Below are 15183 nucleotides of genomic sequence, written 5' to 3'. Positions count from 1 at the left end.
GACTTTAACGAACCCGCCATCTCTACACCTCATCTCCACGCTGCTCGCTGCCTCTCCTCACCCACATAAACAATACAAATTTATGGTGGCTCGCGTGGTGCCTCACACACCGGCACATCGCCCTCTCGGTCTACATTGCTCTCCCTCCCTCAGCAACGCGGGGTGGCCGGTATGTGTGGGCTACATACTCAACTATCCCTTTTCTCTTTGCTCTTTCTGGTCGAAGTCGTTGATGCTGCGATCTGCCAACCCCACGATCGCCAAGGCGCTGCAGCCCCTCATCATGGGACCCAAGTTCGCCGTCGTGTACTGCGGCAACCACCAGTACAAGGTGAGCCCCGGCGATGTCATCGCCGTTCAACGCCTGCGTGCACCGATTGGGAGCCAAATTGCGCTCAAGAAGGTGCTCATGGTCGGCGGACCGCGCTTCACCGCCATTGGCCGACCGCTGCTGGAGAACGTGCGGGTGACCGCGGACGTCGAAGAGCAGAAGCGTATGCGCAACGTGGTGTCTCTCTTCTCCACGCCAGGGCGCCGACGCTTGCGCTGGGTGGACGCGCAACATGCAGCTACAATACTGCGTATCCGCGAGGTGGTCTACGAGCCGGCGGTGGTAGGCGAGCTCGACAAGTACGACGGCGTCTTGATGAAAGACTTCCACGCAGACAAGCACCCAAATCCAGTCTTCACGGCCAATGATGGCTACGACCTGTACTACCCGAAGGACTGGGATAAGGTAGAAGAAGCTTCGGCCTTCTTAGAGATGATGGAGTCCCCTCCCACGACGCAGTAGCTCCGATGGATGGGTGTGGGTGTGTGTATCCCTCCTACCGCAACCTCCTATTGTTGAAGGGGAAAAGGGGGTGGTCGCATCGGCAACAGGTGAAACTGCAATGACCTCTCACAAATTTAAGGCTTCATTCAATACCCTACTCGTCACCGGCGGGCGTCAAGAGCTGCGCCACCGTGCACGTGTGGCGGTCGCTGCGAGAACGCTTGTGCATGTGCATGTGCATGTGTGTGTGTGTGTGTATGTGTGTGTGTTTATCGCTGTTGCTGCCATTGGTCAAGGTCTCCAGGGCACGGTACCCACCTTGACTACGTACGTATGTACGCCTCTCTCTCTGTGCGTGTGTGTGGGGGGGGGGGGCCAAAGTAATAATAGCGATTGTCAAACTCGCGTTGCTGTCCGCCCCTTCTCTCCCGCTGTACCGTCACTTTCTCTTCTCCCCCTTCTCCTCCAGTCTTACCACCACCCTTCATGGCACACTCGCTGTCTGTGTGTGTGTCTCGCTGAGTCTGCGCCTCCTCCTGCGCCTTCAAAGAGAAGACGTGCGACTAGTCGACGCCTCTCTTTCCCCCTCCCGTCTTGGCCGTCAGCGGGGTGGCCTCTCCTTCGCTCTCGTCCCCCCCCCCACCTCTCCCAAAGTGATCTACCAACTCTCATGTCAGCCTCTCTTCGATTTGCGCGTTGTATTTTTCTGTGCTCCCCTCCCTGGACTCGATGACGGCTTTAGCGACCTCCTCAAGTGCGGTGAGCGTCAGAAGGCAGAGGGGCCATGGTCGAGTCTCGCTGCGTGCTCTGGAGGCAGCACTGTTGCTTGCGCTCCTGCTTCTCGAAGCGTTCTCCAGCGTGGCACTCATAGTGAATGCGGTGAAAGGTCACCATGCCACTGTGCGTGATGACGCACGCGTTCAGTCAGTGTGGTTGGCGAGCGCAGCAGCAGCGGCAGCGTCGGATATGAGGGAATCGAACGTGCACGTGCTGCGCAAGATGAATCAGCAGAACTGGCACCTCCTCGATGGTGATCAGCTGATCCCTGGAGACGGCAAGAGCGTCGCACACGCGCGCCCTCTGCGCGGCGCGCCACTAACGGGGGTCTGTGAGGGACCCCCTGAATGCGAGTCACCACCACTGCCACGAGCACCACAGACCCATTCGGACGCGGGCCGCCATTCAAAACAAGCTGGTGTCCATCCCCGTGACCACACCACTTCTGACGCGCCACAGGACGCAGCTCCCGTCGGGCAGCACCACTGTCGTACGAAACACCCTGCACGAGTCACCTCTTCTTTGCACCAACAACACAAGGCAGCCGCAGAATACGCTGGCACGGAACCGCCCCGCATCTCTCTCGACTCCCTCCGTCTTGTGATCCAGCTTGAGGACGAGGTTGCCACCAAGGAGGACAACGTAGAAGTCCACGAAGACGGCGACGACAAGCATGCCTCACCGCAGCGTAGGGTGCCACATCACAGTAGACGGTTGCGGGAGAATTCAGCTCATCTCCATAGTAGAGATTATGGGCACCGGCGGGGGCGCGCCCGCGACAGCAATGCACACCGCCATCACAGTTTCTTGGCGCTCCGAGAGCAGCCGGTAAGTGGTCTGCGCAGACTAGCCGTGGAGCAGCATGCCATCGAACATCATAGCGATGGAGACGGTGCCGCCGAGGTGGTATCAACCGATGCCAAGAATGTGACGTCTATGACGGAGTCGAAAGAGGAGCGGCAGCGTCGCTGCCTCGTGGTGAACACTCAGGACTCGAAGGCGGCTAGCATGGAGTCGCTGCGGGAGGGCACGCCGCGCAAATGTTGCCTTATCGTGCCTGCCGAAGTAGGCAACGACATCCCGAGTAGCGAGAACAACGCAAAGCGCACCGTAGCGATCATGACGCTTTTTGTGTCCGCCCTCTTTGGGGCTTTTCTCTTTGTCGTCTAATTCAGCGGCCGAATGTTGCCGGGCAGGGGCGGTGGGGGGAGGGGGGCACGTGCGTGCGTGCGTCTCTGCGTTCGCTAACATGCATGGATATGACCCTCTGTGCTTAGTTGTGTGTGTGGGGGAGGGGAGGGGGGTACATTCTAGAGAAGGGTTATGCGCTAATCGCCCTCTCTCGCTTTGTTTCTCACCCCAGCACGCCGACCCCTCCCGCCTCGATTTTCACTGTTGACCTGACACTGCCTGATCCCGCCGTCTCTCCTTGTTTGCTCGTGTTCAGCTCCCCCTTTCTGGGGCGGCTTACGGTTGCGCTCTCTTTCTCCTCCTCCACTCCCCCTTTTCTCTGTAACGTAATGTGTTGTTGGGGCGCAAGGGCATTCGTCGACCTTTAGCCCCGTACCGTCCGCTCGGTGATGGGTAGTACGGATGGTGGCGCTGACCATGTCGAGGCGTTGGCGTGTACGCCCCGGCAGCCCCAACCCAATATGTCTCTCAGCTCACTGTCAATGTCCTTTCTCTTGCTCGCCTTTTTCTCCATCCTCTTATAAGATGGCCACTTTGTCATGGGTAGGTGTGTGTGTATATATGCGTGTGTCTCTCTTTCTCTCAGTATTCGCCTTATTTTTTTTTTTTGAGGGGAGGAGGAGGTCCTCTCCTCCACTCCCCTCCCCCAGGTAGTGTCGGCCACCTCGCCAGCGGTAGCAGAGCCCAGCACCCACTCTGCAGGAACGCCAGGAGCCTGCAGGCTGCCCCTCGGGTGCGACTGGGCGAACCCTTGGCGTCGGCGGGCAGGGCTGGGCAGGCGCTGTGCGGGAGAGACGTACGGACATGGCCACGCTTGTGCCCGCTCACTGCAAACCTTGTCGACAGCTCGGCCAGTACACGCATCCACCTACGGTGGTGGCCGGTTCGGTTCCTGGGCATAGCCGGGGCGCAACCCAGCGAGGCAGATGGCCTGCGGTGGGATGTGGTGCCATTATTTGGTCGACGTTTTCCTGGAGGGGTGGGCACTTTGAAAGAAGTTCGATGTATTTCTTTCCTCTCTCATTCATGTAGATCGGTGTGTGCGCTGCCCTCTCCCCTTCCCTCCCCTCCCTCTTTTTCCACTTCTCATTGTATGTCTCCGATGACGCTGTGTCTAAGCTGCAGGACGACAGCAAGAGCGGATACTCCCGAAGGTGAACCGCGTCGCCGCCCCCCCCCCTACCCATCCACACACACACGCACACACACTTCTCGAAGTCTCTTTCTCATCATTGTTGATCGGCACCCATCACATTCTGCTCCCTTGTCGCTTCGCTCTTGCCCACTGGCCAGGCATCTTTATCTTTGGCTGTGTTCTGCTGTTCTTAGTGGGCTTCTCTGTTGCTCGCTTGCGACTCTCACGGAGCGTATGCGTGTCTCTGTGTGGTTGCGTGTGGGCATAAAGGCCGTGTGTGTCGCTGTTTCTCTCCCTCTCCTGTGCAGCTCATTTGCAAAGTGGCACCCTCCGGGGTGTGCTACCGAACAAAATGAAAGAAAGACAATAATGGTTACAACTACGCTCAGCTTCTCTTTTGCTAGCGCGCGTCGGCAATGTCATTCCTCCCCTTCTTCTCCCGCTCTGCGAAGTGGGGCAGCGCAGGTCCGTCCACCATTCGCATTACAAGCCGAAAAACAAAACGTGAAGTGCGCGCCTGGCCGCACATGGGTCGCCATCATCATCATCATGAGGCTCTCGTTTCCACGATTGTATTCACTGCTCTCACGCTTGCACACACACACACACACACACCATTGTGTGTTTCTTCTTCTCGTGTGTGATTACTCCTCCTCAATACCTCAACTTAGAGTCCCGCTACGGCTGCCTCGTGATGTGAAAGAGTACGCCTTCCCCTCTTTTTATGTGTCTTCGGTCTGCGGGTCTGTTGTCACTGGCGGTTGCGCACATCTTCCACCCTTCCCCCATTGTCACCGGCCCATCACCATCGACTGCTGTACTGTCTCTCATAGGGAGTACGTTAACATGCCTGCACACACACGTACACCGCCTCCGTCATTTCAACGATGCGAGTGTGTAGTTGTGTTAGGCTTGCCCCTTCTTGTTTTCCTCTGTGTGCTGTCATGACAGAGCAGAACACTGCTCTCCTGCTTCCCCTCTCCTCCGCTTTGTTTCTTGGTGTCGTCTTCTCCCTGATGGTGGTCTGCGGACCTTAAGGCTCGCATTCTTCACAGCCCAGACACACCTTTGCAGTCTCAAGCCATCGCGTGCTCCTCGTTGTTGTGACACCATTCTTCTCATGTTAACGGCTGTACAGGTGACCCGCTGCTGTCGTTCTTCATTGTATATTCTCGAGCGCGTTTCGCTCAGGGCGGGGGGTTGCTTCGACAGCGGCCAAGTGTGTGTGTGTGTGTGTCAACGCAGGCGCACGGTGCTTTCCTCTGTGTAATGGCAGAGTGGAGGAAGGAGCGAGTGAGGGAAAGGGGGAGGGGGGAGAAAAAATGCTCCGGGAGGACCATTTTTGGCTGCGACGAGCCCGAAAAGGTCGCGCCTCCGCGCCTGATTTGTCCGATGTCCCGCGTGAGGTGATTCAGATAACGAGAACCCAAGGAAAGGTGGCTGGGAGCCGGGACCGGAGATGCAGAGCTGCATAGGGGAAAGAGACTCTACACAACAGAGCGCTTGTCCTCCTCCTTGGGGCATCTCGGCACGCACATGCCAAGAGCCATCGCGACATGAGCCACATATCCACCAAGCGTCATGCTTGAACTGGCACAAATGATCTGTAGGGTGCCTAGCCAGCACGCTATCATTCATGGACCTTGTCCTTTGCCGCATCTCTCCCTCTCTGCTGACTCACACGCCGTTCTCATCTCTTGGCCCCCGCCCCTCCCCCCCCGAAACATACACACCACGTCGAACGGGCATCCTCAACGTTGTAATGCGCGATTCACCTCGACAGCATCAGCACACACGCGCACACATATTTTCTCTGTAGGTTTGCACTGGCGCGCAAGTCATGTTGCAGCGCATCACGCCGCTGACGCGCAATCAGCTGCTGGAGCTGGAGGCGCTTGTGCGCAACTTAATCAGTGCCGTCACGCACCAGCACGCACCGCCATCAGCGACGCCCGCCTCGCTAAGTGAGCAGAGTTGGCCATTCACTGCTCCATCAACGCCGACGTCGTTGAGTCTCTCGAACAGCGGTAGCGGTGCGAAGGGGTCTGCGTCTTCGCCGTTTTCAAACGGAGGCACGGGCGGCGGCCTCTCCTCCAGCTCCCCCCTCCCTGAAGCGTCGCACGATGCCCAGGCGCCACAGTTCCTGGCTGCAGCATCTTCTGACCAAGACGACGATCCTTCCTCCTATCTGGTGGACGGCGGCGTCAGCCACCCCCATCACCGTCTGAATCGTCCCCAGCCCGGCGCTGCTACGACTGCGCCGGCCGATCACGCCATTCTACGTGGTGCCTTTGTTGACGTCTTCACCGACCCACGGACCGCCACGGCGTGGCGACTCTACGATAAGATCCAGTACATTGTTTGGTGGTCCTATCGGCCACCAAGCTGCACAAAATGTGGGATGCAAGACGCCTGGATGCCGTCCGGTGATGTTGAGTTCCAGTGCGCCTTCTGCTTGAGCGGCGCCGGCACGACTCGCAGCAACGCCGTTGTGGAGGACACAGCCGTGGCGAAGCAGGATCAGGCGGACATGGAGGATAGTGGCGACGATGACGATAACGACGCCGGCGGCTTTGCGGCTGTTGAAGGCCACGTCCGTGTAGGGAAGCAGCCTGGCAGTAGCGGCAGCGGCGCAGGCGGCGGCGGTCCTATCGACGCGTACATCTTCTTCTACGAGTGGTTGCAGCGTATTCCCCTCTTAGGACCCGCAGGGCCGATCTCGGCGGCTAGCGCTGGCGGCTCAGGCAAGCGACCGGATGGCGTAGCGGGGCCAGCGTGCCAGCGTGCCCTCGCGTCATCGCCAACCACGGGAGCGGGCACTCATACAGGTGTTTCTCCGTCTCCCGCTGGCGGCAGCCATCACACCGAGCGGCGGGGCGGTGCAGCAGTCAGCAACGCTAACGGCAGTGGAGAAGGTGGAGGCGCCGGCAGCAGCAGTGTCCTCCATCCAGCAGGCGAGTCGCTGCCCATGGTTCTCCGGGCGGCGTACGACATGGGGAGCCTTTTGACGACTCCCGGACTCCCGCGAGGCACGGCACCCGCTCTTCGGGCCGCTGCCTTGTACCTCAGTCTTCTTCTGCATCGGTTTGTGTCACTGTTCCCGCTATTTTGCCTAGCTGGGCGCACCTCAGCCTCCGCAATCACCGCAGGAGTTGCAACAGCAACAGCAGCAGCGGAAACTAGCCATCGCCATGGTCCGAGAGAACCTGCGGAGACAGAACTGTACCGCGCTGACGTGGAGCTGCAGTGGGTGGACGTGGAGTTGATCTGCGCCCTTCTCGGCGTTGCCGCGCCGTCCTTCTTCGAGTCAACTGAGGTATCGCTGCAGCACCTGCAGAACGTCTTCACGGTGGCCGCCGCGTACAGCGTGCCAAGTGTGCTGTGGCACCCAGGGCGTGTGCCAGGACGTGTGGAGGCAATGAAGGCGCTAAAGGACAAGATGGAGCCACTCTGCCCCGTTCCATTCACGGCGGCAGGTACATCAGGGCTATGCCCAGAGCACACGGCGATGATCGTCGCGCTCGAACTCGCGCGGCGAGTGGATGCGCAGCCGATCGCCGTCTCCTCGACTTCGCCAGCAGCAGCAGCGCAGAACGCGCAGCGCATCGGGCTCTGGCTCGACGCCCTCGGGCTCTACCCCACCCGCCAAGCATACCGCGATGCGCACAGTTACCATCAGCACATCCTGACGGCAGAGAAGAATCATGACAGCAGTGAGGGCGCCGCCGACGGTGACGCAGTGCAAGACCACCACCGCATCTTGGCCTCGTGGGAAAAGACGTTGACTGAGTTGGCGGGTATGAAGGACCCGCAGTTGCTAGCCGCGGCCGAGCGACACGCGCGTCGGTACGACGGCAACGTGGACCGTACCAAGCCTCCCCTCACCACATTCACCTCACCGTTCTACAAACGCTTCGAGTGGATCCTCACGTCTCCGTGTGCGAACGCGCTCCTACACGTGTTTGCGGCGGTATTCCGCATGACCCCGATGGAGTTGGCGGACATGGCGCTACGAAGCGGCATCTACCAAGGACCCGCAAGCAGCTTCGTCGCCACGCTGCGCACAGCAGTGCTGCGCGGAGCCTACGACATCATGCCGCTGGCCCGGCGTTTGTCGCCACTGACGTCGTCGTGGATGTGTACGTACATGGCGCTGCACTCCGGCGACCGTCTGCCACTGCTTACAGCGCTGCGCCAGGTGAACGATGCGCAGAACTCCACACGGGACCGGCAAGCGGCGCTGACACAGCTAGTCCAGCGCATTCTCCGCAAGCATCAAGCCCAACAGGTGTACCAGTTGAACTTTGTTCTCCGCGTCACGGACGAGGTGGAGAAACACTTTAACGGCGTCTACTTCTTATCGAACGTCCTCTGGCAAGAGGGCCTCGCCACCTTCACGTGTCTGCGCTCCGGTCGCAAGACCATCACGCTCAACCGGTACACACACCGCCTATCCCTGTGTTACATGAACGCCAAGGAGAAGCACGTTGACCACCTGAGCATGCATGTCGCGCCTCCAGTGGTGGCGGCGGTCGAGACGGAGGCGACGCGGCTGGTAATGGAAATGGCGCTGGGTATCAGCTCCACGTCTGTTGGTGATCCATGGGGACACGTTGTCCGCTGCCTCGACAAGTGTGCGCGCGTGCGGCGCCGCATGCGAGTTCCGATGCTGGCGTCGCGCCTCGACGCCCTCGCCTCTATCCGCGAGCACGCCAGCACCGTCGCTCGCCAACTGCAGCAGTGCCCGCCTTTTTTCGGCGGCGCCGGCGGCCAACTGATCTCAATGAGGCCGACCCTGCTGGGGTGGGGTGACACAGAGACATTGCTAGCTGCGGCGCCACCGCTGGATGTGCGTCAACTGCGTCTCGATCTGCAGTGGAACTACCTTTGCCTGCCGCACGTCTCGCTCCTCTCGGGGCTCTCTGAAAACCGTGTCGTGGCGATGTACGCGTCGCTGGTGGGGCTGCTAGAGCTGATCCACCTACGCCTTGGTAAATCGGCAGAGGCGGCATCCGCGAGTAGTACCGCGGCAGTACGAAGCAACTGGGTGGAGGAGCTTCTCTATGTGGAAGAAGAGGAACAGCCTATTCAAGCAGAGGCGGACGCGCTGCAGCAGGGCTTCGGCGGTGCTTCAGGCACTGGTTGGTCGCCGCCAGCGTACCGCAACAGCCAGCCCGGCACGCCGAAGCCGTTACGCAGCCCAAAGTCAAGGTTTGCGGCAGTCTCAGCCTCGACCAACGCACCCCTTGGTGGTGCTTCCTCCACCACTGTCGCTGCCGTAGGACACGGGAGTGGGGGAGGAGGACGGTACAACAACGGCCGATCCCGCAGCTTTTCGCCGCCGCTGGCACGGCAGTCCTACGCGATTACCCCACCATCCATGGCACCCATCCGCAGCCCCATCCTGCGCTCTTTGACGACCACGTCGGCCTACACCTCCTCTCACAACGCCGTCCCGACGCCAACAACGCATCGCCTTCGCACACCACCACTAGGGAGCGCCTCCCACAACAACAGCGGCGAAGTGAGTCTGGGGCCAGCCGCGGGAGCGCAGCAGCAACATTCATCCACAAGCAATAAAAAGGGTGCCAGTGGTGGCAGCTGGAAGGCGCGGGACGCAGCGGCTGTCGATGGACTGCCACTGCCAGACCTGGTGCTTGCGGAGAGCACGGCCGACATCGCAACGCGGAAGTCGAACCTGCTGTCAGACCCGCGACCACAACCACAGTTTCGCAAGAGACAGCGGCGCCGACGACGCGGTCGTGGCGAGGACGACGAGGACGACCACAGTAACGACGAGGGCGGCGGCGATGACGGCAGCGGCGATGAGGATCGTGGCCTGACGACGAAGGCTGGCAACGGCGGGGACGGCGACGACCAGCAAGAGAGGATGCTGAAGAAGAGGGCAACAGAAAAAGATCAAGAGCGCCAGCGGCTTGACGACGTCATGCGCCTCCTTCGGCAGGCCCTACCACCGTACTGGGATGTACTCCTCGGGGCAGCAACAGACCTCGCACCGTCGCTCCTGTCCCCCAGCGTCGGAGACAAAGAGGCCGAAGACGAGGACGACGACGCGTCGATAACCCGGAGCGGCAGGCGTCACAGGGCCTCACCGCAGGACCAACGCGTTCGCCGGCCCGGACTAACGGCGGCGTCGCGACCCGCGCGGCGAGGTGACGGTGGTGGCGCTGACACTGGCAAGGGGGCTGGTGCGGTGGAGGTGCCCACTGAGGTGCTCATCACACACAAGCCCTTCAACGTGTTCGACGCCGAGGAATGCCGCCGGCGTCTGCGCCGCCTCTACGCGTTCATCAGCACCTACGAGCGACGGAGGGTGACGCTGCTGCAGCTGGCCGCAGAAGGAAGGCTGCCAAAGATGGCGACTCTGGCGGCTGCCGTGCCGTCGCCGAAGCTGCACAACGGGAGCCCTCTAACCATGGCGCGTGCCTCAGCCACCGCGGTGGGTGCCGGCTTTTCCATGCCAGTGCACCTCTCCCCTCCGCCACAGTTCGTGTCCCCCTTGCTACCACCGAAACTAGTCGGCGGTGATGGTGGCAACACTGCTGTCCAACGCTCGCCACCGCACCGCCGTCAAATGTCCCCACCACACCTAAGCAGCAGGCCCATGCCGTCTCCACCGACCCGAGCCGCTGTCCCGCTGCCGCGCCAACGTGGCGAAGGCGCCGTGGGTGGCGGTGGTTCACCTCGACCGTCACCGTCCCTCTCCTCTGTCGCGTCGTCGCACTCGAGCCGCCACAGCCCGCGGCTGCAGCACCAGCATCGCTCACCCCCGCCGCAGTCCAGCACGCGCCTCAAGTCGGCACAGAGGGATGCGTCTGGTCGCAGCGGTGGCGCAAACCCAAGTAAGCAGCGCATCAGCAAAACCGCCCTTGGCGACGTCCGTAGCGGTGGCAGTGGAGATGCCGTTGCGACCGCGACAGTGGTCGACGACAACTTCGCCTTACCTCCTTCAGAGATGGCGTGGCAGGAGTCGTACGTCGGCGCCGCTACTTTGTCGCACGGACAGGGGGCAGTTGCGGGAAAAGGGACTGCCCGTCGGGCGGAGCGGGTGAGCAGCGGAGGCGAGCAGGACTGGCAAACATCAGCGTCTCGACGCTGGTGCGACAAGCCGCCAGCGAAGGAGAACTCTGATGAGGAAAGCCCCTCGAGCAGCAACTCGGAGGTCGACGGAGAAGGTAACCGCCACGGCCACCGCTATCCACTCTCCTTTGCGTCGAGCGAGGATGATGAGCAGCAACGACAGCAGCTGCAGACGCCACCCGCGCAGGTGAGTCAGCCGCGGAAGTCCTTGCGATCGGCCAGCGACAAAGAGGATGGAAACGACGACGACGCTGATGAGAATCAAGCACGTCGGCGCACCGAGAGCAGAAGCGAAGAAGGGTGGACAGATGGGCCGTCACTCGCTCAACAGCAGCACCGCCGTAAATCGAAAAAGACAGGTCGGCGACGACGTCGCCGGGAGCAGAACTCGCAGCAGCACCAGCAGAGGAAGCAGGCGCCGTCGCTGTCTCCGCCAAGCAGTCGTGAATCAAGCAAGGATCTGAGCCACTCATCAGAGATGCGCGCTGGACGGGGCAGATCTGGTTCTGTTGGCAGCGTGTCAAGGACCGGATCGCCACCGCTGCCACCTCACCCAAGCAGAGCAGGGGCGGAGGTTAGGGACAGCCCTGTAACACCCTCCCAAGCAGTACCGTCGATCCGTGCTCGAGCCAAGCAATCTGCCTACAGCACGGGAACGAACTAACTAGCTTGTGCAAGTGCACCTCGAGTGCGTGTGTGTGTGGGTGTGTGTGTATCTGTGCATAATCGACCTCTCCCTTTCCTGTAGCACCCCCCCCCTCGTCGGTTAGGCACGATGGCGCGCATGTCCGTATTACCCAGCCTTCTCCAGGCCACTGCCCTCATCAAACGCTCAGACTCCCGTTGGCAAGGCGGGTAATCGCGAAACGACGATGCGGGCAGAGATCACTAAAGACCGAAAAAGGAGATAAGAACGCAACGAATAATGGCAGACTGCAATAGTGCGTGCGTATCCGTGTGATTGAGACACTGTGGGAGCCTCGCAGTGCAGCAAGGACGCCCCAAAGTATACGCCAGGTTGCTTACACTACCAGGAGCCTGGCAACGAGGATGCTAGCGCCGCTCACAGGTACGCGAAGCTCAAGTCACGGCGGTTGTCTCTCCCTGGGACTCAATCCTGTTAGTGCCAGCGGCCGCATTGCACTCGAAAGTCTTTGGAAAGCTTTACCCCTGCCTCCCTCTAATACACAGGCACACACCCTCCCCTGAACATTCCCTCTTATCCTCTGCTGGGCCTTCGCCCCTCCTGCATCGAGGCTGTACGCGGGCATGCCGCACATGCACAAACAAACCGGCGTTCATCGATCTGCAGCTAATTCTTCCTCTTCTCCTTCGTTCTCATTTCTCTTCGGATTCTCCATCTCTCTCCCTTCTCCCTCCTCCATCTCTCACTCGCTCGCTCGTCTTTTCCGTCATTATTTCCATCTCGGTGCAGCATGGGTTAGTTTTTTCCGCTCAACCAGCATTGCATTTTGCCTTTCTGACCGATACGCTCTGTGCACGCCCAACACCACCACTACCTACAAAGCGCACGTGTGGACGCTAACCTCTGAACCCTTTAAGATAGAGGACGAAGCAGCTCATCCCTAAGTAAATAGTTAAGTGTGTGTGTGTGTGTGTGTGTGTGTGCATAAACACATCCAGTAGCGTAACCATAAGGACGCAGGCACTGAAGACCTCTTTTCTGTCTGTCTGTGTGTGTGTTGTTGTTGTTTTTCGCTACTCGGTAAGTGCTGCTGAAGGTCGTAGAGGTTACAACTCTTCCGCGCTGCGTGATGTTAAGTCACTCTGCACTGCAACGAGCCCATACGGTTTTCTTTCATTTTCCCCCTAAATTCGCCACGCCCACTTCTCATCGCATTTCTTTCGCTTTAGTCATTCCTTCTGAGGTCGCTTGTTTGCAGGTTTGCTGACCTTCAGTTTCTCAAGTACTTCTTCTCACCCTCCCTCTTTTTCTCTTTAGTATTTCTTTCGCTCTCGCATGGACACACACACACACACAGAGAGAGAGAGAGACAGACAAACAGTGCCAGCGGCCCGTCGCACGGTCCTCCCCTTCTCTCTCCCTCCACTGCGCCGCAACAGCGTTAGTGCGCTTCACCAACGTATACATATACACCCCGACCCGTCATCACTGCCTCTCACGACGATGGCGCCGGCTGTACTGCAGGCGATGCTAAATATCGGCGGCCTGCCAAGTCAATTTGACGGAAATGTAGCGGAGAATTTCTTCGATGATTACTTTGACGTTCTCTTCTACAGCGGAGTACTGTATATTCTCATAGTATTCCTTGGCCCCAAGGCGATGGAGAACCGTGAGCCGTTCAAGCTGAAGTACTTCATCGCCATGTGGAACCTAACCCTCTCCTTATTTTCTTTCTGCGGCACTATCGCGGTTGGCACTCTGCTCATGTACATGCTGGAGGACCGTGGCATGTACGAGACGACCTGCCAGCTCGACAGGAGCCTCTACGAAGGCGAGTTGGCCTTCTGGATCTTCGCATTTATGCTCAGCAAGATTCCCGAGATGATTGACACGGTCTTCCTCGTTCTCACGAAGAAGCCAATCATCTTCTTGCACTGGTACCACCACCTCACAGTGATGATCTTCTGCTGGTACGCCGGCTACTTAATCATTCCCAGTGGCATATGGTTCGCCGCCATGAACTACTTCGTGCACTCGATCATGTACTTCTACTACTTCCTCTGCTCGTTGGGACTGCGCAAGGTTATTCGGCCATTCGCGCCGTTCATTACGGCGGCGCAGCTGCTGCAGATGGTCGCGGGTACAGCCATCGTGCTCTACACCTTCTACTACAGCTACATCAGCGAGCGCGGCTGCAACGCTGACCGTCGCACGATTCGCATGGGGGTGGGTATGTATGGCAGTTATTTTGTGCTTTTCGCGACGCTGTTCGCACGCCTTTACATAAAGAAGAGTGGGACTGCAAAGCGCAAGACGGCAGCGGCGGCATTTAATCAAGCCGATAAATCTGTGGAGGCGGTGATGAACGGCTGCAACGGTACAAAAAAGTCGCAGTAATTGGCGAGAGTGCAGAAAATAACAACAACTACAGGGAGGCAATTGGAGAAAATGCTCGCTGTCTTCGTCTCTTCCACTCCCACTTTACTTCTCCTCTCATCGTGCTACCTCCTCTCATGGATAAGAGCATCACTGGGCGAAGGGAACAGGAAAAAAGGGAAGCAGGAGCCAGAGACTCACACACTTACGTGCTTAAATTGCAACACACCCACACACACCCACTCACACATGGACAAAACGAAGTGTACTCATGCGCAGCACAGGGGAGGAGAAGCATGGGGCAGCCGCTCTTTTTCCCCTTCCCCTCTTCTGCCTCGCGCTGGGAACTGAGATGCTGGCCGTTCTGGCCAGCATCTCGGGTGTACTCCATGTTATTTGAGCTCTTCTTTGACCTTTTCTGTTTGCCCTCCAGTAGGCAGGTGCTAGGTGGAAACCGAAAGTGCGCTGGCAGGACTCAGGGACACCCACACACAAGGACTCGTGTTTGTTTGAGCCGCTGCATCTATGCGTGTATATACATAACTGCGGTATAGGTGAGCCGAAGGACCCTGGCCAGTGATGAAATCGCACCTCTCCCTTCCTTTTCCCTCGTCCTCTCCGACCTCCGGTACGCGAGATGCGCTTTCCTCCACCGAACCAGAGAGAAACAACTACTCATGCGACGGCATCTTCAGCCATGGCCAATTCACACCACGTTGTGTACGCCACGACAGCGTTTCTCACACAAACAGGACCGGTCCCGTTGGGGTTTTAATACGAAGAATAACCCACATCCCATCTGCACATGCACTCATCATCTAGAATGAAAGACGCTTCCACTCAGCTGCTCACCAAGTGTGGCTGAAGGACTACGCGTCCTTTAATCAGTACGTCACCCCAGAAGACTCGTGGGTAGGCCCCATGGGAGGTCCCGCTTAGTCGAGCTGTCGTCCTCCTCCTCCCCCCCCCCAACGCAGCCATCACACAACTCCTGCGAAGTGAAGTAGGTCTCCTGGACGCATGTGTTGCACAGATCGAAAGCGACGATAAAAGGAGGCACTTGAAAAGCGAAGACTTTGAGGTGGGGGGACGTGAACTTCCCCTCACCCTTTTGGACGAGTTGACGGTGATTGAGGCAGTTTCGGTCCTACGTTGCTTTCCAAGCACCCGAATTCGGGCTCA

The 15183-nt window shown here is 59.0% G+C and overlaps 4 protein-coding genes across 4 annotated transcripts, besides 1 other annotated feature; all 4 read left to right on the top strand.

The window, feature by feature from the left end:
* Window positions 1–232: 232 nt before the first annotated feature.
* LPMP_140760 (ribosomal protein L21-like protein) lies at window positions 233–793 on the top strand (the record flags this gene model as incomplete). Its single annotated transcript, XM_010699007.1, has 1 exon — window positions 233–793. The coding sequence occupies one exon, from the start codon at window positions 233–235 to the stop codon at window positions 791–793; it is 561 nt and encodes a 186-aa protein (XP_010697309.1).
* Window positions 794–1504: 711 nt separating this feature from the next.
* On the top strand, window positions 1505–2722 carry LPMP_140750 (hypothetical protein; the record flags this gene model as incomplete). The annotated part of the gene is made up of 1 exon (XM_010699006.1): window positions 1505–2722. The coding sequence occupies one exon, from the start codon at window positions 1505–1507 to the stop codon at window positions 2720–2722; it is 1218 nt and encodes a 405-aa protein (XP_010697308.1).
* Window positions 2723–3398: 676 nt separating this feature from the next.
* Window positions 3399–3615: a repeat region.
* Window positions 3616–6294: 2679 nt separating this feature from the next.
* Window positions 6295–11643, top strand: LPMP_140740 (hypothetical protein; the record flags this gene model as incomplete). Its single annotated transcript, XM_010699005.1, has 1 exon — window positions 6295–11643. The coding sequence occupies one exon, from the start codon at window positions 6295–6297 to the stop codon at window positions 11641–11643; it is 5349 nt and encodes a 1782-aa protein (XP_010697307.1).
* A 1485-nt stretch (window positions 11644–13128) lies between these two features.
* LPMP_140730 (fatty acid elongase, putative) lies at window positions 13129–14022 on the top strand (the record flags this gene model as incomplete). Its single annotated transcript, XM_010699004.1, has 1 exon — window positions 13129–14022. The coding sequence occupies one exon, from the start codon at window positions 13129–13131 to the stop codon at window positions 14020–14022; it is 894 nt and encodes a 297-aa protein (XP_010697306.1).
* Window positions 14023–15183: the final 1161 nt, after the last annotated feature.

Source organism: Leishmania panamensis, assembly GCF_000755165.1.
Source record: "Leishmania panamensis strain MHOM/PA/94/PSC-1 chromosome 14 sequence".
Classification (NCBI taxonomy): domain Eukaryota; phylum Euglenozoa; class Kinetoplastea; order Trypanosomatida; family Trypanosomatidae; genus Leishmania; species Leishmania panamensis.
Note: the sequence above shows the minus strand (reverse complement) of the source record. Positions and strands in the feature narration are given on the sequence as shown.